Source organism: Dipodomys ordii, unplaced genomic scaffold (assembly GCF_000151885.1).
Source record: "Dipodomys ordii isolate 6190 unplaced genomic scaffold, Dord_2.0 Scaffold5, whole genome shotgun sequence".
Lineage (NCBI taxonomy): Eukaryota > Metazoa > Chordata > Mammalia > Rodentia > Heteromyidae > Dipodomys > Dipodomys ordii.
The window spans coordinates 2,333,168-2,359,455 of record NW_012267221.1 but is presented as its reverse complement, the minus strand read 5'-3'; the positions used below and the strand labels follow the sequence as shown (position 1 = coordinate 2,359,455).

At 42.3% G+C, this 26,288-nt stretch overlaps 1 protein-coding gene across 1 annotated transcript in view; it reads right to left on the bottom strand.

The window, feature by feature from the left end:
* Kif5c (kinesin family member 5C) overlaps positions 1-26,288 on the bottom strand; it is a 159,662-nt gene that overhangs the window by 19,874 nt on the left and 113,500 nt on the right. Inside the window, exons 13-21 of the mRNA XM_013027945.1 lie at positions 24,733-24,801; positions 22,519-22,725; positions 19,962-20,108; positions 14,830-15,018; positions 12,255-12,372; positions 9,179-9,255; positions 7,858-7,967; positions 5,808-5,909; positions 5,522-5,582 (exon numbers count right to left, since the gene is read on the bottom strand). Of these exons, the coding sequence (XP_012883399.1) occupies positions 5,522-5,582; positions 5,808-5,909; positions 7,858-7,967; positions 9,179-9,255; positions 12,255-12,372; positions 14,830-15,018; positions 19,962-20,108; positions 22,519-22,725; positions 24,733-24,801 (1,080 nt within the window). The remainder of the gene's footprint in view (positions 1-5,521; positions 5,583-5,807; positions 5,910-7,857; positions 7,968-9,178; positions 9,256-12,254; positions 12,373-14,829; positions 15,019-19,961; positions 20,109-22,518; positions 22,726-24,732; positions 24,802-26,288) is intronic.

Genomic DNA, 26,288 nt, shown 5'->3' with positions numbered 1-26,288 from the left:
ATTGGGTTTTCTTTAATGCCACTTCAGTGAGAAGACACTGAACTTGGGACACATTTGCCCCAGATTTTTCCAACTTGCTTTTGGAGCCCAGCATTGTCTCTGTTGGTGGCTCCTGTGACTTGCCCAGCACATCACACCTCTCCCTCCACAGCAGCACCTCACAGTGCAAGGGCTTTTTTGTTGGTTGGTTGGTTGGTTTTGTGCCAGTCAATGGGGTGAATTCAGAGCAGGTACTGTCCCTTAAGTTGTTCGCTCAAGGATGCCAGTCCACCACTTGACCCCCTGCTCTCCTTCTGGCTTGTTAGTAGTTAATTGGAGAGAAAGAGTCTCATGCGCTTTTCCTGGCTTGGAACTCAGATCTTGGTTCCTGAAGAGCTAGGATTACCTGGTCTCTGTGCCACTCTTGATGGAACCAGTTTGCTCAAATTATCTCACAAAAATTTCCAAGTAAGCTATGTTGCCTCTAAATGGTTTCCACTTACCTTTCCTTTACTTTCATTCTTTTTTTTTTCTTTTTTTGGACTGGTCCTGGGACTTGAACTCAAGGCCCAAGTGCTATTCCTGAACTTCATTTGCTCTACCACTTGGGCCACAGCTCCACTTCTGGCTTTTTTTTTTTGAGTCGTTTATTGGAAATAAAGAGTCCCATGGACTTTTCTTCCCAGGCTGGCTTTGAACCATGATGATCAGATCTGTGCCTCGTGAGTAGTTAGGATTATAGGCATGAGCCACTGGAACTCAGCTCCTTGTTTTCTTTTTATTTATCATGTTAACATTATATGTAATACTGACAAGTTGAAATTAAAAGCCGTAATTTCTCTCACCCTAACCGCGCCTTCATGCTGGTCTAAGCCCACATGCTTGCTTTAAATCATTGAGCTCATCTCATCTGTACAGCAGTTCTCAGCCTTTTATCCAAAGGATTGTGAGCAATTACCTAACCTTCCTATGCTTCAGCTTACCTGCTTTAACATATGAATTAAAAGCATGGTTTTTAATTGTCCAGACTAAATGAGATGATCCTTAGAAAACACTTAGGATAGTTTCTAACACATTGTAAGTGCTCAATAAACATTATTAATATGAATTTACCCATGTTTCACATTGAATACCATGCACCATGACTTCATTAGGTCTATATTGTTTCTTCCATTGTAATAAAATTCTTGGAGAAATGTTTTGTGGGGTTCCCTGCCTTCAATTCTAATTGTTTTCTATGAATAAAGCTTTATGAATCATATAGCTAAGACAAAAAGCCTAAACCAAACCCGATGGCCTTTGCTAACAAGACCAGAAGTTCAAAAGTTTTCCTTGGGTTCAAGTTATCATATATTTATTATAAGAGGTATGTATGTTTCTTCCATATTACTTTCCTAAAGAGGAGTAGGGCAGATTTCACTCACCAACACAAGGGTTGCAATCTGTCTAGACTGACCTACCACAGAATGGTAGGGAATGCAATTCCCACACTCTCATCTTAAAAAGGAAGAAACAGGCACAACACTTTGGAAACACTAAGAGACTGAGAATAAGGAATCTCTGTTAATTTAAGGCCTTATTACGGAGTCCAATTTGGTGTTGAAATAAGAAGCACCTGAAGTCAATTGCATCCTCGAATGAGGCAAATCGCTTTCTGCAGGAAGCCAAGCAAGTCTGTTATTATGAATAATGAACATGAGGTATCTGTCCTTGGCTGAGCTACTTCTCAGCACGGGCAGGCGGCAGGGACTGGTGCTCACAATTATATAGACACACTGTCCCTGGCCCCTGCTGTTGGGAGATCATTCCCCTGCTCTTCTTAATGCCTGCAACTGCCCTGAGTAGCCTGCCACCTCAGAGATCTCATTACTGACTAAACTGTAATCACCGTCAGTATTTTCACAGGAAAAGCACAGCCACACGAGGGAAATGAGAAGGTGTGATACCTCACCCAGGGACCGGTGTTTCCTTGGGATACAGTGTTACTCAATACAGAGTCCCGAGCCTGGCACCTTTCTCGGGTGTTTATCAACAGTTTGGGAGGGGCAGTCAAAGACACTGAAAGCAGTTTATGCACATTTACCACTTGACTTCCTGTGGTGGTGATTTTCCTTTCTCCTGTTCCTCATCACCCTGGCTCACTTCTCTCAGATCTCTTCCTGCCACAGGCTGCTGATCCCTGGGCCAAAGCTCAAGGCTCATCGTCCATGACAGTGGACAGTGAGGATAGGACTAGAGAGGTGTCAGCACGGCTGGAGGCAGGATCCAGCCCACCATGACCTATGGCACAGTGCACTGCATGAGCAAGGTGACTACCTAGAGCTCAGGGACACGTAGATGGCCAGTTGATAATTCCCACCAAAGTGCCCAGTCTGCAGTTGACTCCTCAAACTCTAACCCATGGGTGCCAGGCCCTGTCCCTTCCTTCCTCAACACTAAAGAGGCAAAGCAGGCCTTATGCCAGGAGGCCTCAAGAAGAGGCAGCCAAGGGCAGTGTCTACAACCTGAGAGAGAGCATCCGAGACTAAAACAACACATAGGAGGCCAGGCACCAGTGGTTCACACCCACAATCCTTAGCTACAGAGGAGTCTCAGATCTGAGGATTGTGGTTTGAGGCCATCTTGGGCAGGAAAGCCCAAGAGATCTTATCTCCAATTAATTGCAAAAAAAGCCAGCAGGACAGGGAGCTTGGTTCAAGGCAAAAACAAAAACAAAACAAAAAAAACAAAAAAGCTCAGGGGAAATGTCCAGGCCCTGAGTTCAAGACCTAGGACTGGCAAACAAACAAACCCACCACACATACTGGAGGATGCCAATCTTGAATATAAATTTGTGTGTGTGTTGTGTGTGGCGCATGTGGGTGTTAAGGAAGAGAGAGGATGAGGAGCCACAAGTCAGTGGACCAGTCATTGGGTGTAAGATGGACATGTGTGTGACCAGTTCGTGCCGGGGAAGGCAGAACACCATATAATTAGACAGAGGAATCTAGTGATGAAAATAAACCCAAGTCATCCAAGCATTGAAAACGGCAAAGGAGCTGGTGAGGATCAGAGTGGGAGAGGCATGTGAGTACGGAAGCATGCGCATGCGCCTGGGTTTGGCACAGGTGAGCACAGGTGGGAATGAGTGTGCGACTGACCTGTGTGAGTGTGTCATTGTGATCACATGCAGGTGTGTCAGGGAAGCATACTGAGTGAGCATGCAAATGACATGCAAGGGAGTGTAGAAATGGGTAAGGGATGAGCACAAAGTACCCCCCAAGTAACTTGTGTAAACGAGGAAGTATGATGATGAGCGTGTAGATGTACAGTGATACAAGGAGGTGTGAGCTGTGTGTGAACCTCTGAACACCTGTGTGTGGACGACAGTGGATGGGTGAACACAGATGGGAGTCTGAGTGTGGGACACACATGTGGTGTGTGAGGCAGGGTTGAGCTATGGGTGTGAGGGAGACAGAGGGGAGGTAGAGCAATTGCAGGGTGTGGGGGACGGGTGAGGGAGTACATGAGGATTGTGGGGATACAAGATGAAAACATCCGGAAATATCACTCAGCTCTGGCTGCCGAGAATACAGTAAAAATTTAATGTTCAATATTTTACTGAATTTCTATAATTAGCTACAATTATGGGTATCACACTTCTCTGGTAAAACATGTAGATGCAGTAATTTTATGGCTTTGTTTTGGGGTCTCCACAGCTGCCTTCTCCCATAGCCTTCCCCCTGGAGGGGCCCACCTTCCTATCAGCCCTCTATCTGACCTCTGACCTCAAGGGCTGTGTCCTCTTTCCTCAACCTGGCTCCATAGAGCAACAAATACTAACTAGCCCGGGAGCCCGCACACAGGCTTCGGGAGTCATGCCCACAGCTTGGGGTCCCAGGTTGTTGGGGACCTACAAATACAAATGCTGTTACCAAATCCCACCCATGGGAGAATGGCATGCATTAAACTGCCGCTGTGTGGCATGCCCAATGCTCACGGTGAAGGGCTCATGGACCCTGAGAACCAGGCAGCCATACAGAAAGCAGCTGAAACAAGAGCTGGCAGACAGGTTGAGGCCAATGAATCCAGACTGGATGGAGGACACCAACGAGGATTTCAAATACAGAGCACTTCCAGAGACATGCCAAGGTCTGCCACTTCTCTCTCTGTCTGAACCCTGCATGGATCAAGTCTTTTGCAGGTCTGTATCTATTTTATGCCTACCTTCTACCTCTCTTTCATTCAGCTAGAACCACAAACAACCTCTCTGCTGGGCTCCAATATGCCAGGCATCAGCCTACCTCAGGGCCTGGTTACAAGCCATTGCCTCTGCTTAGAATGCTCACCTCGAGATACTCCCACCACATACTTCTTCGCCTACTACAAATCCCTGCTCAAATATCATCTCCTCATGGTCCTTTTCTAACCACCACCTCCAAGCTTTCTATAACTATCTAATAATAGCCCCCTCCTAGCTATGAGGGAAACATTCCCAAACCCTACTAGGTGCCTAGAACCACAGATAGTAGCAAACCTTATACATAACTTTTTCCCCTTATGCGTACATATCTAGGATAAAGTTTACTTTATAAATTAGGCACAAGAGGACAACAACAATAATAAAATAGAACAATTATAATATTGTATAATAAAAGTAATGCCAGTATGATCCCTCTCTCTAATTCTTGTCACTGTAGTTTTATTGTTGGAGTATGTTGACTTCGGAGAGGACAACCATAGATAAAAGGGGCATGATTTCCCTCCTTATTGTTTACCGTGCCTCTCAGCTACAGGTAAGTTTCACAGAGGCAGTGATCTTATCTGCATTGTTGAATTGGCTGTATGTAAGCATATTCTTCTAAGAATTCCAGCCTTTAGTAGGTACTAAGAAAATATGGCAAGAGTTGAATGAAAATAAACTGAAGTGCAGAATCTATAGAACTGCAGGCAATGATTTGCAACTAGGCGCAATTCTTACTTAGGGTCTCTAGGACACCATCACTAAGGACTGATGATTGACTGATTCTGTCAGGAGTAATTCTAGAAATCCTATTTTGCATAGGATATTTTCTATCTAAAATGGTACCTAAGAAAGGTACATAGGCCAGGTGCTGGTAGCTCATGCCTGTAATCTTAGCTATTCAGGAGGCTGAGATCTGAGGATCATGGTTCAAAGCCAGCCTGGGCATAAAAGTCCATGAGGCTCTTATCTCCAATAAACCACTCAGAAAACCAGAAGTGGCACTGTGGCCCAAGAGGTAGAGCGCTAGCCTTAAGCTGAAGAGCTGAGGGACAGAGCCCAGGAACATAGTTCAAGCCCCATGACCAGCCAAAAAAAAAAAGGTATCCAGGAAGGCTGGGCAAGGTGTTTCAGGCCTGTCATCTCAGCCACGCAGGAGGTAGCAGTAGATAGATGGGCAGTTAGCTGGAGACCCTATCTCAAAAAAGTGATAGAGCACCTGTCTAGCAAGCACAAGGCCAGGAGACAGAACATACTGATAACATGTGTAGAATAAACACTTCAACAGATGAAATGAGTTGGAAAAATGTCTCGACTCACCACTGTCTCCTCCAGCCCCTTAAGATCCTCTCTTGCTTGTTCCCTTTTATCATTGAGCAATCTGAAAAAAAAATAAATGGAATCGTAAGCCACCATCAGGGAATTAGGCAGACACTATTTGCGCTTATGGATAAATCAACAAAGCAAACTCACAAGCACACAAATAGCCATGGTCTGCTTTGAAATAAACCTAATCTAACCAGAATATCTAGGAATGAACAAAAGCAGGGTTTTCAAAGACTTCCCAGTGGTAAGAGGAATCAGGAAATATTTCAAGTGCACTCACAAGAGCTTTTCCAGCTTCATTTCTCTCTCTTGGTCCTCTATTTTCAGCTTGTTATAATCAGAACTCAGCTTCTCCTGTTCCAGTTGCAGCTTCTGATTCAAACTGAAATTGAGAGGAAAAAGCAATATATTCCAAATCAGCCTGAAATTCTGAGTCATCCACCTAAAACCATGGTTCTCTTCCAGCCCCATTAGTTCTGTGCAATAAAAGCAGCAATTCTGGAGGATTCTGAAGGATCAGAGAACAACCTCACAGCTTCTTCCCTGCCCAGGAGAAAACTAATTTCTGGGAAGCATCTAAGATGCATGAAGCAAAGGCTTTGAGGATGTATTTATAGGTTGCTTTTGTGCAAGAGCTTCAGGGGAAAATAATGACCTTAGAAAAGGGCTGATGTTTTAAAACAGTCAGTCCCCCTTTGAGAAATTCTGCCTCCTCAGCAGAGTGGGGCAGGCTCTTACTCAGGTAACCTTATTTGGCCATCCCTTCCTCTGTAGTTAAGATGTTGAGAAGCTAGCTCCCAGGTCCAAAGGCCTAGCTCACACAGGGACAGTTCCCACCTCCTGGAGGCATTCAGAGAAAGGAATTAGGAAGAGTAGAGAGTCCTGGCTTCATTACAAACAGAAACTCACCATCTGGGGCATTTGGTCAACATTTATATCAGTATTTATAAAGTCTTTTGCATACCCATGCCTAAATGATTATAAGGACCAATGTCTATGTTACATGAATGAAAGCCTGGTATCTACTGGAAAGGCCCAAGTTCCAAAGATGCGACTCCACCACCAACTGTCTCACAAACCCTCCCTCTTTCTCTCCTTCCTTCCATCCCTCTTCCTGGCTCCGACATCTGAATCTTCTGAGGGTGGCTGAGTAGAATAGTGACCAGGAGAGAAGCACAAAGCCAGTGATAGCACGGGGGAGGGTCCAGAAGAGGGGTACAGGAGATGGTAAATGCTTTTCTTAGGTGCAAGGAGCCCATCCTGCCACATGGCTCTCCTCTTAAAATGCAAATGCACCGTGGGAGCAGCTCACTTACTTTGAGAAGAGATTCGGATCAGTAGTCCAGAGAATTGAGCTCTTAACTCCAGTCTAATTCCTCTTTAGCAATGTGACCCTAAGTAAATAAATTTACTTCCCATATAGAAATCTGCTTCTTCATCCCCGATAGAAGTGAGAGGGGTAGGAACCCTGGTCTAGTAGGGGAGCTGGGGGGGGGGTACTCAATTTGAGGATAATGGATAGAAACTACATTGCAATTGAATGGGTTTCTCTGTAACAAACACACTGTTGTTTTCTCCTATGCCACCCCTCCCCACCTCACCCCAGAGCACTTAAAAATATTTTTCTGTTCAGAGTGTCAAGGGGATCCATTATGCAAAAACATGAAGAACCCACGGGAGAAGACCAGAAAGGAAGCTTTTGTGTTGTCAATGAGGGGGGCATGAGGGGCTCCCCAACAGCTCTGAGTTAAACTGCAACAGCAGCAGCCCTGGCAGCAGTGCCACAGGCTGCCAACTTCTTCACAAACAGAGAAATATGACAGCATGGGTCCCTGAGGACACTTGTGTAGTTGCACAGGGCGCAAGTGGGCTGGGGAGACAGTGCCAGGTGGCAACTACCTTCTCCAGAGCGCTTATTAACCTATGAAAACTCCTGATAGGGTCAGATCTGATAGCCCAACGTAGGAATTTTTTTTTCTCTTATACTTGCATACAGACCATCTCCCCAATTCCTGGGGGTACGTGTCTGCCTAGCTGAGTCACCAGTGGAGTGAGCTTGCCCCAGGATGAGGAGGGAGGGGTGTTGAGGAAGGGCAGCTGGGCTTGGCTGCCACCTGCAGCATTAGAGCTCCAGGAGGCCAGGCTCCAGATGGGAGAACAGAACTCAGAAGCAGCATGCCCAGCCCTCGGCCCACCAGGGTGGAGAGCGCTCTAGAGCCTATGGGATGAGGAGACAAGGGCCCTTGGCTAAAAGCCACATCCTTCCAGACTGGCCCAAGAAGACTGAGCCATGTCCACCCCCACTTCCCACAAGCCCCCAGCCAACTTACTCCCGAATCTCATCAATGATTTTCTGCTTCTCTTCAATTTCGTCTCGAAGTCTGGACAGCTGCTTCTGGTGAGCTTCCCGGTGACTCTCCATCTGTTGCTCTAGTGCCTTCTGTGAGCCAGGCCAGGAGAAATGTGTCATCCACTCGTTGGCACCCAGCCCACTCAGTGACAAGCCCTGGATCCAGGCCTACCTCCCTCAGATGTCAGATCCCCAAATTAAGGGCGTTTCTGGATCTCATGCCCCAGCACCCAGGCCTGCCTTACTGGCACAATGAAGCCTGAGAATCTGTTCTAAAATCAACTTGGTCCCTAGGAACAAATCAGTTTACCGATTAAATAGAAAGTTAGTCTGTGACTGGTCACCTAGCAGGGATGGGCCTCTTACTATCCGAGTGACCTCACATTCTCATCTTTTCAATTGACATACGCTCCTACCCTGCCCACTGCAGATGCAAGATGACTTTCTAAGTACTCTGAAATGAGAGGACCCGTGCGTTCTGTTGGCTAGAACAAAGGCGCGTGTGGGTCAAGCTTTAACTGTGGGGATTTTGCCAAATGAGGGTCACAATCTAACAAAAGTGAATACAAATCCCTTGTCTCTTTTTCTGCCAATCATAGGGCTTGAACTCAGGGTCTAGACGCTATCTCTAAGCTCTATCACTTTGAGCCACAGTGCCACTTCCAGTCTTTCTGGTGGCTAACTGGAGGTAAGAGTCATGGACTTTCTTGCCCAGGCTGTTTTTTCATGTAATCCTTAGATCTCAGCCTCCTGAGTAGCTAGGATTGCAGGCATGAGCCACCAGCTCACAGCCCCTAGTCTTTGCATACAGCTCATGCTATTCCCCTACACATTTTATTTCCAAGTCACTTTTCCTGCACTGTCTATTTGTAAGCAACAAATATCTGTGTGTTTAAAGTAGAAACTCAAATATGAACTGTTCCTTGCTTACAGAGTGAAGGAAAAAGGTTTCTTCCAATTCCAGGAAGAGAAAACATTTCCACCAAAGTTAAACCTCTCCTGAGAATGCAGCGATGTGTAATCACTGGCTTGGGTGGTGATTAGAGGTGTTACTCTTCCTCTTCATCAAGACTGGGAAAGGTGCCATTATCTGTGACATCCTGTACAGTCCTCTCTTCATTTTATGTCTATGCCCAGCCACACTTTGAGATCTGCTCTGAAGCCTACCAGTGGTCTCTCCTATCTTCCTCTCCCTACACTGCCATACACAAATCTTGTAGAAGGCAGATTTTTTTTAAAGGTGGATTTCAATGCATTGAACATGTGCTGGACTTGGGAGGAAGCAGTGATTAAATACATACCTTCATTTCCTCGGCATCCTGCAGCCGCGTGAGATGTTCCTTTTCCTTATCCTGGAAACTGACTTCGTGCATTTTTTCTGTTTTGAATTATAAATGATGATTTATGATTTAGCTGGTAGGACTCACCCCTCTCCCCCCCTCTCCCAAAAAAAACTGAAAGAAAAAAAAGGCAAGAAAAAAATGATAACAGGGAGGGACATCAGCTGATAACACCAATGACAACCACAACATGAAGAAAAGGGTCTCCAAAAGCCCAGAGCTGGCGCCAGCGTTTCTTATGGTATCCTTAGTCATCTGGACCACAGCCCTGAGATAAATGTGACTGCAGGGAGACCGTGCTAGGTGGAGACAGCCCACCCGCTCCAAGTCCTCCTCCAGGCGCTAATCACCTGACACCTTAGGAACTTATTTCCCACCTGTCCTTTGTGAGGACATGACGTAAGCAATGCCTTGCAGATCAAAAGGCACCCTGTGAATGCAAGCTAGTGTTTGGGCTCATGCACCTGGGAGAGTTCTAGAAAGTGCTCATTTATCTCCTATGGGTATGGGTAAGCTGTTTATTTTCTAAGAATCTGGAGCAGGACCACAATCTAAGGATGAGAACAAGGGAAATACCAGGTCCACCAGGAGGCCCATGTGGAGCAGGGCTGGCAGGTGCCCGCAGTCCTGTCTCAGGAATGGTCACTAAGTGTGCGGTATAGGCAGCCTGAGTTGAGGAAGGGGGGTAAGGAGTAAGCAGGTTCAAATCAGTGACATTTAATTGATGATTTCTCTCTGGCCAGTTCCACTTCCTTTCAAGTCTGTTTTATTTCTATTCAGTGGCCTCACTGCAGGTGGCAGTGCCATTACTGCAGGAACCATGTACAAGAGGGAAAAAAAACGATTTCCTAAAAAACAAAATGTTTAAATAGGGATACAGGTGGACCCATTGCAACAGTGAGATGTACAAGATGCTATGTTGAAAACAAACTTTACAATTTAGGTGTGTGTGTGGGGGGGGATGTAGTTGAGGAGGTGGGAGGGCAGGGATGGTAGGGAAAAAACAAATGAGGAGGCAGCAATGCTTGATAAGAAATGTACTCATTACCTTGCTCCTGTAACTGTAACCCCTCTGTACAATATTTTCACAATAAAAACATTTTTAAAAAAGCTATTTCCCAGGGCCAGATTTTGGTGGTACACTCTATTCTTTCCCACATAATGAAAATGGTACCAAGTTACTACAAAGGGAGTATGCTCTCTTTTAGTTTGTCTTTGCTTTTGAAACAACATGTATTTACTGCACAAATAATGGTAAAATCACAAAGGGAATGAAAAAAGATAACATCGTTGACTGTCCTAACACACTATCAAAATCATTTTTGATTTTAAATAGTAATTTTTAAGGATGGAATAATCTACTTATTGTAATAGTTATAACCACAATAAATATACAATTCTTCATTGCAATCATCACCCAACATTGTATCATGAGTCTTTCTCCACACTTTCATTACTTTCATCTCCTCTGTGGAAAAAAAAGTTCTTTTGCAGGGCTTATTTAACTGTTAAAATGGCTTGCTTTTCTATTCTTTGTGGTTGTGTGTGTGTGTATGCACACGCACTGGCACACACACACTTGGCTTTTTCTACTCAAGGCTGGCACTCTACCTCTTGAGCTTCTTACTCACACTTCCTGTTCTGGCATTTTGCTGGTTAATTAGAGTCCAAAAACTTTTCTGCCCAGACAGAGTTCAAACCAGGATCCTCAGATCTCAGACTCATGGATAGCTATTATTACAGGTGTGAGTCATCAGCACCAGGCCATGTGGTTTACCTTTTATCTAAAATGAGTATTTGAGGATAAGAAGGTATAAAAGTGGTATAGTTATTCAGATTGCTTTCTAAAAAGGGTAATAATTGTCAGGTGTGTGTGTGTGTGTGTATGTAATAATTGTTAGGGTGTGTGTGTGTGTGTGTGTGTGTGTGCCAGTATTGGGGCTTGAACTTAGGCTCTAGGTGCTGTCCCTTAGATTTTTCACTCAAGGCTAACCATCTACCACTTTAGCTGAAGCTCCACTTCCAGCTTTTTGCTTCTTTTTTGGGGGGCGGGGGGTAGGGGGCAGGCTAATTGTTGATGAGAATCTCACAAACTTCCTTCCTAGGTTGGCTTCAGATCTCAGATCTCAGCCTCCTTAGTACCTAGAATTACAGGTCTGAGCAACCAGCCCTTAGTGGCAAATAATTTTTCATTGCAACCTGCAAAGTGTGTTTAGTCTCACATTGCACAATTCACTTTCTTTTTTGTTGATGTTGCTTTTGTTAGTTGAACTCAGGGCCTAAGCACTCTATCACTCTACTACTAAAACTCTACCAGTTTGAGCCATAGCACCACTTCCATTTTTTTTGATGGTTACTTGGAGATAAAGAGTCTCATGACAGCGATCTTCAAATCTCAGCCTCCTGAGTAGCTAGGATTACAGAGGTACCTGACTATGATGCACTTTCTTAATTCTGTTCTAGTTTATGGATTTCTATTCTAGTTTATGAGTTTTCACTTGTATTTATTCATATTTATAAAGTTTTCCCTACATTTCTGGTACTACTTGTCAAAGGGAAAAGTTAGTTTCAAGCAGGTAGACTAGGATGGGAGATCAAACATTCTTTTAAAAGCAGCAGAACTGCAAGGTAAGGGGAGACACATGAGTTCTGGCACAAGATCGATTTCAATTTTAAAGTCATCCCTCAGGATTCAGTACAATAGCTGAGAGTGAAGCCCTTTGCAGACAGACATAGCTGCAATCTTTATTTCCCTGTATAGAGACCAGAGAGCACTGTGCAGTTGGTTGGCTGGAGGCGAGGATTCTAGCCTGGGCAGCAAGGTAGACCAAGAGAAAATGGAAATATAGGTAGACTCACTGTGGAGAGGAGAACTACCTAAGTTTTCTCCATTTTTTTCTCTTACCTGTTTCGGTTATGCTATTGTTCTCTTAAAAGTGCTTTAATTGAACAAAAACTAAACATTAGGACTCCAGCCAACTTGAGACTGCCTGACTTAGACAAAACACTTGACACCTGCAAAGTAGTCAATATTTACCCTGGGCTCGGAGCTTGGCCAGCTCTTCACTGAGTGAGTCCTGGGACTCTTCCAGCTGCCTCCTCTTCTGCTCCATGTTCTGCATGTAGTCTGTCAGAGATTTAATCTTGGCCTCATGCTTTGAACAAGAAAACAGATCAGAAGGAAGAGTGAATGCCTGGCAAGTGGTCACCTAGGCAAGTGGTCACCTAGGCTTGCCTTGGACAGTCCAATAGGAAAACCCAACAGATCACACCTTTTCCTCAGGACTAATACCAAATGGTGCATATTCTGCCCTTTGCCTGGGATTTAGAATTGAGAGGTAAGACAGTCCTGTCTTTCTTCCACATGCTTCTCTGATTCATTCTCCACAGCTTCTGCTGAAGGCCACGTCCCTCCTTTATCATTCACTGAGTGTGGAGATCAATACCCATGCTGGTTGCCTTCCTCACAGTGTGCCAGAGGGCTGGGGTGAGAGCCCAGTGGGAGATCATCTGCCTAGTACATGCAAAGCCTCGAGTTCAATCCCCAACATCAAAGCCCAAAGTTCCCTTGCAATGATCACACACCAGTTCACAGAGGTGCAGAAGGGACTTAGTCAAGGAGCTGGTGCATCCTGTTAGAGAGAGAGGATGCCAGGCTGAAGGACACAGGGCTTCCACTCCTATCCTGACCTTGGCCCCCAATGGTTAGGGGTGGGACTGCTCAAGACTCACGCTACTGTGTCAGAGGTCATCTAAAAATCGGATTTGAGGTACATTGTTTCCTAATGATTATCATTTCTCTTTTAGACTTTTATAAATTATAAAAATGCCTTCTTATAAATGATAACATATAATGATCAGATAGTAAGTTATAAAAATTCAGAAAAGGTGGTATAAATGTCATCCACAAGGCCCTCTAACTTACCAACCCTTGCCCCTATATTCCTGGTCTTAGCTATAGGACATTTTACAAGGCATACAGCACAGCACAGACATAACTCAGCGTTTTCATTTTCCCTTAACTCAATATAACTATACTTTCCAAGTGGCTAGTATGGATTTTTAAAGATGTGCATGATATTCTTCCACATAACTTTTTCATTAGTCTAGCAATAAATATTTGGGTAATTTATTTGATTTTAATGTAAAGTAATACTAGTCAACATATTATGCCAAAGCTTTTAACATTTTTTTCTTTTTTTGTTGTTAGCCATGGGATTTGAACTCAGCTTTTAACATTTTTAACTGACATATAATAATACCACAAGAAAGAAAAAATTTCCATCTCATTACCAATAAAAGAACAGTATGAAGAGAATAGAATGAGAGAAATAATTGGACCACAACATGCTTACATGTCTATGGTTTTGTATTTGCAATTTTTCCAAAAGGGCTGAGCCAACTATGTTTTTAGCAACAATACAAGTTTATCAACTTCACTGTGAACAGTCCCTTCGATACATTCTTGTTTATTATGTTAAATATAAAATGGAACCTGCTGGATCCATGTTAGACAATCAGATTGGAGATGTTTCCATGATTACTTATTACTGTGCTTAAAGGCATGATTGAAGGAAATACGTTTTTGTCTGTCTCTTGTATTGTTTGACACCCCAGTCCATGCTGGTATGTGTTTTCTCCAAGCAACTTAAGCTGCTTTTCATGTCTGACATAAGGTAGTGAACAGCACTCAATTAGAACACTCACAAAAAAAACCTCAAACTTATGCAGCAAGCTCAGGCATCAATAACCACCCAAGAAATGGGGTGCCTGTCTACTGAAACTATCTTAGTGAAATAAAACTGCTATTCCCTTGGGAAGAAGAGTAACTAGCTTTGCTGACATGAAACCTTCCCTTGGGCTTGAAAGTCCCATGGAGCCATGGGCTTTGGGCTCATCCTGACTTTGGTCTGTGTCTCAGCTCTATCACCACTCACTGACTGTATGTATCTGAACAAATATTTAACCTCAGTTTCAGTTTCCTAATCTGGCAAAGAGAAACAAAAATAAAACATGCCTGCCAGGGTCTGTTTAGGACCAAGTGAGAAAATGCATCTAAAGTGTTTAACACAGTGTATGGTACATGGCAAGCACTCAATAAAGTATTACCTGCTGCTACTATTAGTAATGGTAGCAGCAGCAGCAGCAGCAATGGTTTCTATTTTCCCATCTTAAATTGTACTTGTGGTAGAGATTAAATATGAACGTATGTTAGATTAGATGATAACGTATTTTGGAGATTCTACCCAATCTGGGACTATATACTTCTATCCATGCATAGGTAAACAGAGATATATAGCCACATCCTATTTAAAAAAAAGACAAAGAAGGAACTTACAAAAATTTCTAGTATTCACCTAGCATAATATTGCCTTAAGAATAAACCTGGACAACCCAGGCACGGTAGCACAACTCTATAATGCCAGAGGGCCGAGGCAGGAAGGTGATGCTAGCGTGGGCTACACAGTAACACCTTGTCTCAAAATAAACAAAAACAGCAAAGGAACAACCCTAGCCTTTGCATAAACTACTCCTGCAGTGCCAGTAAGGGCTCACAGAGGAAGCAGAACTCAAGAGAACATATTGTGAATGAGGAAGGAAAGGTGACCCACCTGGGAGATGAGCAGCTGGCATGCTGCCAGCTCCCGCTCACTGGCATTCATCTTCCTGTTGGAATCCATCTGGGCACTCTCGAGCTGCTTGCTGCGGTTCACCAGGGACTTGACCTCTGACTTCATCTTGCTGATGTACAGACGGGCCATGGTGAACTCCTCCTCAATGACTCCATTCACATCTGCCAACTGAGCACAAGAGGGAACACACATCTGTCACCTACAATTTCCAGAGCTTCACAGAGCCTCTGAAGCCTGACTGCAGAGCCTCAAGATATCCAAGATTTCAAGTTAAGAATCTCATCATTGGACCTATGAAAAGTATAATGGACTTGACCCCAAGTTCTCTGAAACCACAGGTGAAACTTCCAATTATAAACCTTTACCCAATTTAATCATCAATTAACTAGGCTTCTCATTGCAATTGTTTTTTTTGGGGGGGGGGAACAGGACATGGGGAGAAAATATAGTGAAGATTTTTTTAAAGGAAACAACTTCAGAAACAATCATTATCTTAAACCCTGTGCCTCTATAATAACAAGGCCAAATAATACTATGGGTGACTCTTAATCTCTATAAAAACAAATCAAAACTGCAATTACAATCTCCAGTATGCTAACTCAGGTAGAAGAGCAATCTTATGCCTTGAATGTTTCTATATGCAGTAAGTGAAAGAAGAATACTAATCTAATGCTTATGAATCCAATGCATCAAATCCATTGCTTCCTTGCTTTGCATTTCTTTCCAAGCATGATTTAAGACCTGAAATCAACAATCCAAACTAACCTTTAGAAGAGGAAGATCCTGACAGTCAGAATTCCTGCATGATATATATTTGGTTTTACAATTCATAGTTCCAGTGGACACAAAAACCGATGGCAAATATTTGGGAAGGAAACCCATTATGCTAAGATGCAAATATGGTCCAGACAAGCAATGGACCAAATAAGTAAGAAGCCATGTATGTATACTACATTTAGCCAGCAGAGGGCAGCCTAACACCTCACAAGAAGACAAGAAGCCTGTTTAGAATGCAGCCATAAACACCTGTTTTCCGTAGATTCAAGACAATGACTCTATGGCTTTCAACGGCCCACAGTATAGTTGCCCTGCCCACCTGCGTCATTACTGCTGTCATTAACTCACAGAGCCATTTTTGTTCAATAGACTTTTGAGAGCTAAGAAAAATGAAATCAAGTATCATTCCTGAAAACCGGTAGCAAGTTTGAAGTATACTTGACAGTGCCAAGTACTTTAACATAATAAACGTAGCGTTGATCCTCTTACAATAATTCAACAGTATTTATTAATAATGACTCCAACAGCAATCAGAACAAAGCAAAGCCTAAGTTAACAACTAGAAAATCTACAAGTGTCACGTAACCCTACCCTTAGGGATGCCTGCTAAGGTAGTTGTATTTCTGAGTGCTAAAGCTTTACCTACCAACATGGACTATCATTACATTCTTTTTATAAATTCAGTGGCATGGAGACACTGGTTGAGAGAAGTCTGCAAGCATTTACATTCACTTTTGTTCTGCCAACAGGCCCAGAATGAAATAGAGTAAGAAAGTATCTTCCTAAGTCTGACGAAGTCTGTCCCATGTATCTAAAGAAAGATAAAGAACATCATCTGACCAGGGTAATGAAGTCCCAGCACTTGGGAAGCTGAGGCAGAGGATCTCAAGTTCAAGGTCAGAATAGAAAAAAAGGGAGGGAAGAGAGGATGAAAAGAGAAGAGAGGAAAAAGGAAAGGAGAAAAGAAGAAAGAAAATGAGTAAAGAATGTCCATGTCTTTCATGTGGAACTCACAGCTCCGAGTGGGAAAACACTACAGGGCCAATAGCTCAGGAACATGGCAGAACTGTCTTCTCCATCATCTTCTGTGCCCAGACCCAAGCGAGCTGTGAAGGAGTAATTGTGTATGTTTGTGTCTGTCTGTCTGTCTGTCTGGGCTCCCTGCAAAGTGAGAGCTAAGCAGTTCTTCCTCCAAACTTCTAAGCCAACTTTTGTCCTGAGAGATGTAAAAGATTTTAAGCCTGTGCTTGATGGGAAAAAAATTATCAACACCCCAAACAAATGTTTTCTTAACTGTGACAATTCTTGCCGCTGCAACTCATATATTTTGACATTTTATGTTCAACAGTTTCCAGAAATTCCAGGACAGTTATTCCAAAAAGAATGGCTATTGTAAAAGTCTTAAAAGTCAGAGTAGGAAGAAAAGAAGTCCCTAGGGGACAAAATAAAAGTAGATAGCCAAGTCAATACATTTCATATACTCTGCCTCAACTGTATTTTTTAATTTATTATTCTTTTGAATTGAAACATAATAATTACAGATATTATCTCAACCCTGTTGGGTTTGTGTTCAGTCTCTTGAACACCTTTGTTCTAAGGCATACCTAGGGATTCTGATAAATGAAATGAAAAGGGATGGCACCTTAATAAAGTTAACACTGGACTCATCTATCTTGTGTCTGCTGAGTTGTCTTGTTCTGATTATTAGACAAAACACTGTCTGGACTCTGGAAAGGTTCCAAGACAAGATTGAGCTTAGGAAGTATGTATTTTTTGGTTTCCTGGCTGTACAAGTATGCTATATTCTGGAACTGTGGACCAGGAGAGACATGTGAGAACTGAATAGAATTTTAGAAACGAAACTTCAAGATCACTAAACAGACCTTATTCATCTGTTCATTTTCTTATATCAAAATAACTACCATATCAATGGATAGTCATAGTCATTAAGAAAAGTAGCTGTAGCTATCATGATGAACCTAACAGGTACAGAAGTCACATTATTTCCAACCTAACAAGTGAGATTATCTGGATTCATTCTTTTCATTTTACAAATTAGGAACATACAGTCCAAAGATACATAGATTTTCATTAAGCTCCCACTGCTGTGAGGATTAAATCCTAAGTATAAGTGGGGGGGGGAAGGGAGAAGAGAATGATTATGAACAGGGTTATCAATGAAATTAAGTAGAACAGCCAATGTCTGGAATCCAAAAATAATCTCAGAGGCATCCAATTGCGTACTTAAAAATAATCTCAATCATACTTCAGATTCCCAAAGGTAGGGATGCCTTTTGAGGCAAAGGCACTAAGACACTCTGATTTCATTAGCATTTTCATCAGCTCTATTTTAGAACTTAGCATAAAAATACCTTCCCTCACCATTATCAGGAGCAGGCGCCAACTTCCATAAATCAACGCCACCTTCACATTGTGAGGGCCATTTAATCAACCCGATGTTGGGATTTTATTGCTCAACACCAGCATATGGCTCGAAAAATTAAATCCTCAAATATAAAATCACCAAACTGGAACTTAACAGGCTTAACCCTATAATACCCGAGAAATCTGTGCTAAAAATGATTTCATTCACAAAGATTCATGAAATATTCAGTTACTACAGAGGTTTCATGAACAAATAATTATGTTTACAAGAACTCCTAGATTGGTTGATACCATTCCAGGGTAGCTCTCTGTGGCCCAGACATAAGAGTCTATAAATGGAAGCCTGCCTAATCTTGGGAGCCTTTTCCTGCATTTAGCCATCCCACCTCACAGCCTGGGTGTTCCCACAAAACAGATCAATATACAATTCAGCCTTTTAAAGGTAAAATGGCCAAACTAAAAAAATTCAGTTTGGGGGATTCATGAGATAGAAATAAAACAATGTAATATAATTCCCTGGCTCCAGTAAATCAACACACAATCTCCATAGGAAGTACTGCACTATTATAAAGCTATGGTCATCAAAACACTGTGGTATTGGCAGACAGTTCTGAGCACAAGAGATAGCAACCAAAAACAGTCCTGCATGCACTGAAGGCCGACGATGCCTGTGTTCACTGTCTTAGGGTGGAGATGGTTTCATGATGTACACAAATCAAAATTTCTCAAACTGCACACTGAGTATAGTACATTTAATATATGTACGTGTGTATATATAAATATCTATCTATCTATCTAAATATATATAATTTCTACCTCAATAAAGCTGGTTTAAAAAAGTCCCTAACATATTTAACAAGTTAATGGCAACAGTATCTCTATATTGTGACCAATTATCAAATGATTAGTTGCTAACATTTTCCTTCTCTTTGCTCTCTATTCTCATCTTCAGATCAGCTTTATCCCCCCCATTCTCCTCCCCCCTCCTTGCTTTCAGGAGCATCAGTGTGTATTATTTATCAGGCATTGATCATGATTGGCTTATGCCAATTATAATTAATCCTATTCTCCTTTGCTTTCCCAGCTTTTCTTGTCGTTTGAAGCAGTCATGTGACCCACTGCAGGCCAATCATGTAATGTAGGAGATGTACCCTAGAGACTCCGGAGATGTACTGCTGGATAATAGTCGGCTTCTTCAGCCCATTCCGCTTTGGGTGTGGTTGCTTCGAGATGTGATGATTTGTGATAACAGTAGCTATTTTGCTACCAGGAGGCCAAATCCCAATGAAACGAAAATAAAAACAGGCTGAGGCTAACAGAAAGGAAAAAGAAAGAAAGGCCAGGTCTCTTGCATTATTCACCTAATGTTCACCAGCATGAGAATCACCCTGGGGAATCTTGTGAAGATGACAGTGATCAATCCATCTAAGAAACAGCCTCAGAGCTGGTGTTGCCAATAAACTCCCAGGTAATGCACATCACACTAACAAGATTCCAACGTCTTAGGCTGTAGATGATTAAATGTGGTTTTATGTCTTCAGTTGCTGTTAAAATCTTATTCTACAGCCTGATTGGGGAAGTCTCACTGACCTGGTTTTTTATAGAAAATGGAAAACATTTCTGAGCCTAGAACTGTTGCTCCGGCTATCCAATCACAAACTTCTATGACACTGGCAAGTCTAAACCAATCTACACAAAGCCAACCAAGATTTGAAGACATTCTCAAGATCTGAAAGGCAGATTATTTTTTTTTCTCTCCTCACCCTGACAATTACCCTGCATTCTGCCAGCCCTTTTTTTTTCACTGATTCAAATATTTCCTAGCACCAGGCAGAGGCACAGCACATTGCTAAGCATGGGAGGCTGAGAACAGATTAAAAGCAGAGCTTGCTAACTTAGAATCATACCACAATAAGAATGAGTACAGAGATGAAAAAACGGTGGCTTACAGTCTTCACATCATTGGTGCCAATAATCCCACCTATCTCCCCCAGGTCTTTCAACAGCAAGTTTAGGATTTCAGTCGCCCTCTTCTTCTGGTGGTTGCTAAGCTCTTGTAGCTGGCTCAGCTCTCTCTGTGTGGTTGTTAATGTCGTCTGAAAAACAAATTCCAACCACACATTAAAAAGGATTACAAATCAATGTCGTACATACAGCATAGCAAAGAGTACCGGCTTCATGTGGGATGGAGTTGTATCATTTCTTGTGATTTCAACTAGAAGGACTTTTAAGGCAAAGTGGAGTATAAGATTGCATTGTCTAATAAAAAGAAGAGGGACTTCATATCTACAAATTAAATTGTACAGCATAATATGTTACATGTTTACAACTCAGCTGCCAACTTCCAAGTCAGTGACATTATTAAAAAGAAAACAAAAACAGGGGTCCCTGAGGTTATAACATTTAGTCATATCTTCCTACCCCTAGATGCACCTCCCTTAGTTCAAGGCCTGAACTGCCTACTAGCCAGTCCACCTCTACTCAAGCAAACTCATTCCAAATTCAAACCTACTTCACAATAATAGCTGGGTCTGAAAAACATGGTCCAGAGGAGCATTAATGTATTTAAAAAACAACTTAGAAAGACTTCTAATCTTTGCAGAGAAGCTGAATTAAACACTGAACATCTTTTTCAGATTACGTAAGTTCAACAATAGATGACTCCTTACTGTATACCAAAAATTCTATTTTCTTACCAAACTAAAAAGGCATCTATTCTCCATCTTCCACATGTTACTAAAAGGTGTTTTTTGTTTGTTTAGGGTTTCTTTTGCTGTTGTTATTTTGTTTTTTTGGCAGTAGTAAAGAGTGAACTCAGGTGCTCTATTATTTGATCCATAACTCCATCTGTTTTGCTTTCGTTATTTTTCCAGTAGGTCTCCCACTTTTGCCTAAACCAGGTAAAGAACACAATATCTTACCTCTGCCTCCCGAGTAGCTAACACTTCATATAAACAACTATCTTCTGGTGTCATAGTATTAATTCAAAATCAAAGAAGAAATCCCCCTACTCCTAAAACTGTGGAGGTTAATTCAGAGACCTTTATATAATTTTCCCATGAATAGCTGTTTTACTAGAGTATTTTTAATCATCTGACAAAAAAGAGGATTCGAATAATACTTGGTTTTGACTGAAATAAGAACTGTATTTTTTTTTCTGGTCCTGAGGCTTGAATTCTGGGCCTGGACACTGTCCCTGAGTCTCTTTGTGCTTAAGGCTAGTGCTCTACCACTTGAACCACAACTCCACTTCCAGTTTCCTTTGACTACTTTATTGGAGATAAGAGCCTCATGGGCCTTTTATCCCAGGCTGGCTTGGAACCATGATCCTCAGATCTCAGCCTCCTGAGTAGCTAGGATTACAGGCGTGAGCCACCAGCGCCCCATTTAAGGTTACGGAACTTGTGACAAACTAGTACCAAAGACTAGTTAAGAGAGAAACACTAAACAGGGAAAATCTAAGGGTTTTTCTCTGCAAAGTGACTTTCGAGAGGGGTTTGTTTTGTGTGGCACTGTCACTGCTTTCTGAACTTTGTTTTTAAAAGCTACAGAAGTGGAGGCCACCATGTTGGGAAGCCATCAGGAAGGTCTTTCTCCTTTCAACAGAGTGCAAGAAGGAGTAGCATTTCCTCTCTGCTCCAAAGCCAGCATATCAGCACCTTCCTCACCATCTGCTCTTCTCCTTGCATGGGACTGAATATTTTCCAAAAGGTACACTGGCCACAATCCCATAACACCAGTCCATTGCTCAGAGGTACCACAGGTAGTGAGTTAGAGCCACAAGCTTTTCCACCACCCACTGCCTACCACCATCCATCGACACCAAAGGCCCACTGTGCCCGAAGCCTGCTGCTAGCTCACCGTGGAAAACCTGCAGCATCTTCCACAAGGAAAAAAATCTGAAAATAAATCAATGTACAGACTGAAGCAGTGGCTTAGTACAGGTCAGCAAACAGGGAGAGCAGAGTCTCAGGCTCCTGAAGGTAAGAAGTAGGACAAGAAGCTGGGGTGAAGGATGAGATTTCACTTAGGATCGTGGAAACATGAAGAATGAAGTCCATACCTCCTGTGGGTCCTCCACTCTTATTAGTAACAACACTTTGAGGCTTATTCATTGATCATAAATATTGTAGCTTATGCACAGGTTTATGTTAAATATTTTTCATAAACCATTACTGGTCCTCACACCATGCAAGGACCATGTTATTGACATTTTAATAGCGTATTTAAGAAGTTCACATGTCTTGAGCAAAGCTTAGGAGTTATGAAGTCAAACTTTTAATTTAGGATTTTTCTGGCTCCAGTCTACACAAAGAAATTCTGCTGATGTTATAAATTGGTAGAATATAAAAGTTATGCTATAAAGTCCCATGATGTGTGGACAGTATTTCAACTGTCAAAGTGGCCTCAGAGAATGCATCTAACACAGTATAAGCACTAAGTCAACGAATATCAAAATATAGAGTACAGGGATGAAGTCCCTCCCCTAGCCACAAATGCTCCAACCGTTTTCTGGGCCAGCTCATCTGTCAGCTGCTCATTGGCTCTCGTCTTGTCTTCCACTTCCTGTGACTTCTGGTCGTAATTGACAGCCAGCTCCTCCAGGGCCTGAAGGACTTCTTTCACCTCATCTTTGGCTGCCTCATTTTCAATCTGCAGACGTGTCAGCTCCTCTTGTATCTTCTCATAGTCTCTTCTTGTGGAAGCTAAAAGCTAGGGAAATGAGACAGCATGGAATATATGAATCTATGGTCTGTATTCTACCCAATAAAAGTAATTCTGCAACCACATATCAAGAAACAAGTCGGGAAAGCTCAGGATGAGAGGAAATGCCACTGTATGTTATGGATGCCAATTTTTTTCTTAATTTTTTAAAAAAAAGTATTTTTCTTTTCATTTTTAAATGTAAAGATGCTTATGTCAAAGCATAAACTAAACACCAAAAACAACTGCCCATTTAGCTAGTTGGCTATTTTCCATGTGTTTAAAGATGAAGGAGTCATTTCTAAACGCTTTGTGAGAATATTTACATAGCTCAAAAATGTCATGATTTCACACTATAAGCATGTACATTTCAAAGTCAACCAAAATTGTATTTAAAAGGCAATTATTTCTTAACATGTGTCATGCGTATACAGAAAGATCTCTCCCCCAAACATTAATACTAGATAGAAGTAAGTGCCTAATCTTGTGGATACTTTCATTATCTTCATTTCTATTGTTATTTTCTGATTTTCCTGCAATGAACGGGGAAAAATATTAGAATACGCACTGTAACAAAAGGAAGTTTTCCCAGGTAGTTTTACTACGTAAGGAAGAGTAGGTTAGTGATGCAAGGAACAGAACAGAGGTAGAGGACAGGAAATGCTAAGCAAACAGAGGACCTCAACTCTAGTTAAAGTAGAAATCAATTAAATAGGGTTCATTTGATTACAATGACATAGATTTCCTCCCTACCAAGGGGAGAGCTTAAGCAGAAGCCACAATCATTAACACTGGAGAGATGAAGAGGAACAAAGAGGAAGAGAATGGCTATAGCGACAGTTACATCTGTCTGGAACTGGGAACATCAATCCAAGCCATGATTACATCATGTGATCCAATCCATAGAACTTTAGCAATGAAGGTGGGGGGAAGGAACCTTAAAGCACAAAAGGAAGAAATGTGTACGTGACCCTCGGCAAGGAAACCACTCATCACCTATGTGTGATGGACTGGCTGGCTGGTTGTCCTTTGCTCAGGGTGCTGTTTGTAAAACTCCTGGCAAAATAGTGCAATAAAGACATTTACTGCAGAATGGAATGCCCTTAGAGAGGGATTGAGATGATTTGACTCCTTTTTACTATCAAATATATGCTAATAAAGCACCAGGACTCCTTTTCTTCTTTCTTCCCCCTCCTCAACCTTCTAACTTTGTTAGATATGTTTTTGTTTTTCCTTATAAAAGGAGAACATAGTCTACATCAAAACCTGGGCCACCTTATATGCAAAGAACCTAAAATAACCAGGCTTTAGAGTGCTGGCTCCAAGAAGAGAGTCATCCTTCATTCTAAGGAGAGGATCGCAAAGGCTCAATAGCTATGTGCATATGATCATATATAAAATGATGTAAGAAATGGACTCAAGAGGCATTTTCCCCCTCTGTTATCACTGTTTTTGCTTCCTATACCTTTTGTCTTGTATATAAGTTTATCTGTCTAGGAGAGGGTAAGGAGGAGCACCAAAATGGTAGAACGAAGGGTAAACAAATGCGGCCGTGATACTCACTAGACACTATGTTAAAAATGAACTATACAGTTTGTGGGGGAGTGGATGGGAAGGGAAAACCTGTGAGAAAATGAGGGAAGAGGTGACATTGCTCAAAAAGAAATGTACTCACTACCTGGCTCAAGTAACTATAACCCCTCTGTATATCACCTTTACAATAACAATTTTTTAAAAAGTCATCCTTGCCCAACCACTGCCCTGCCTGTCTAGGACTAAACTTCTCAAGCAGCTACTTACTCTCAGAACGCCAGAGCTCTACAGAATCAGACATTTATTTTCTAAATTCAGCCAAAAGCAGCTTTTAGCAGGCATTCAAAGGAAATCTACCAAGAAATTTCTCCATGATTCAATGAGTTTTGAAGAAATGCTTCACAAATTAAATTTCTGGAATGAACATCAACAACAAAGAGCAATAAAAATACTTGGCAAAGAGGAATTTATTGCATTCTTTACCTCATCCTGATCCAACATCTGTTGCTTTAGCTTCTCAGCCAGCTGGCTCTGCTGGTTAATTTCATCATCCTGAAAGGAAACATCATGTTTAAAATTTTTTTTTGCTACTTATGTCATTTTTGATATCCTGGTTTCCCCAACAATAGCTGGGCACCAAGTTGCCAGTCATATCCTTGTTAATAAGATGGTGGGAATTCTGAGACCTTTTCAGCAGACAGAACTTCTGGATATTCTGGGAACTGCAATACCCTACACATCCACCTCTATGTACTGTTTATTCATCAATCCTATACCTAGGGCTGGGATACTGATATACATCATTCTCTATGCAAAGTTTTAACAGTAAATTCCTAATTCAAAATAAAAAAAAAAACCAATGGGAGTTTTCCAGGCAGCAGTGGCTCATGCCTGTAAGCCTACCTACTCAAGAGATTGAGATCTGATGATTATGGTTCAAAGCCAGCTGAAGCAATAGAGCCTATGATATTCTTATCTCCAATTAACCACCAAAAAGCCTGAAGTGAAGCCATGGCTCAAGTGGTAGAGTCCCAGCCTTGAGCAAAAACAAAACAAACAAATCTGAAGGGCTGTACATAGGCCCTCAGTTCAAACCCCAGTATTGACAAAGCCAAACAAAACACAAAGGAGTGAATCTTTCATCGTCTTTACTATAAGATATCCATGCCCCAAACCTTGTCAAACACCTCAGCAACCAGTGATCTGTGCCTCCTGAGAGACAGGAAAGGAAAGGCCAGTATTTTTCCAAAGCTTTTACTTCAGTGAGTAAAAAATATTTACTGGCGTTAGCAGACCGCCTCTCTTGACTGGAAACTAATTTTCTGAACCATCTGAAAAGCCCTGAAGGCAGCTGGAGGTACACAGGCATTAAGGCTTGCTTCCCAGGCTATCACTGACGTGAGACAGGCCATTCGCTCTCCTCCCATGTTCTGCCACTAGGTGTTGCTGCCACAAAAGCAAGGACACTCACTGCTTGCCTCTCACTGCCGGCTCAAGCATCTCTGCCTCTCCCTAGGCACTGTCCACCCACAGCGCAGGCAGGACGATACCCAATGTGTCAGAACGCAGCAGCTGTGGCACTGCTCTTGGGAACGCATGCAATTTGAAGCACAGACTGCAAAACCTAACAACTGGCTTTACATCTGTCTTCCTCCCACTTAGGAATAGGAGAAAAACCCTACTGGAGGCACTTCTCGGCTCTATATACCACACAGCATTAAACTCAGTTCCATGCCAGGTTCTGCCTAGGTGTCTTCATCAATACCCAATAGAAAGAAAAACCTGTACTGTGCTTTCTGCCAAATCCACAAGTCAGGTGGAGAGGGCGGAACCCCAGGGCCTGTAGCACCTCAGCGCCCATGTATCCTCTCCATCCTGTTCGGTGATGTTGGTACATACATTTGAAACCAGTAAACAGATGAATGCTTTCCAAAGAGCAAGAACAGTCCAGACTCCGTGTCTCCTTTTCTTGTATGTATGATGCCTGTGGGCTGTTTCCATTGACCCCCTTCACACCCATGTTTCTTGAGTGATTTTAT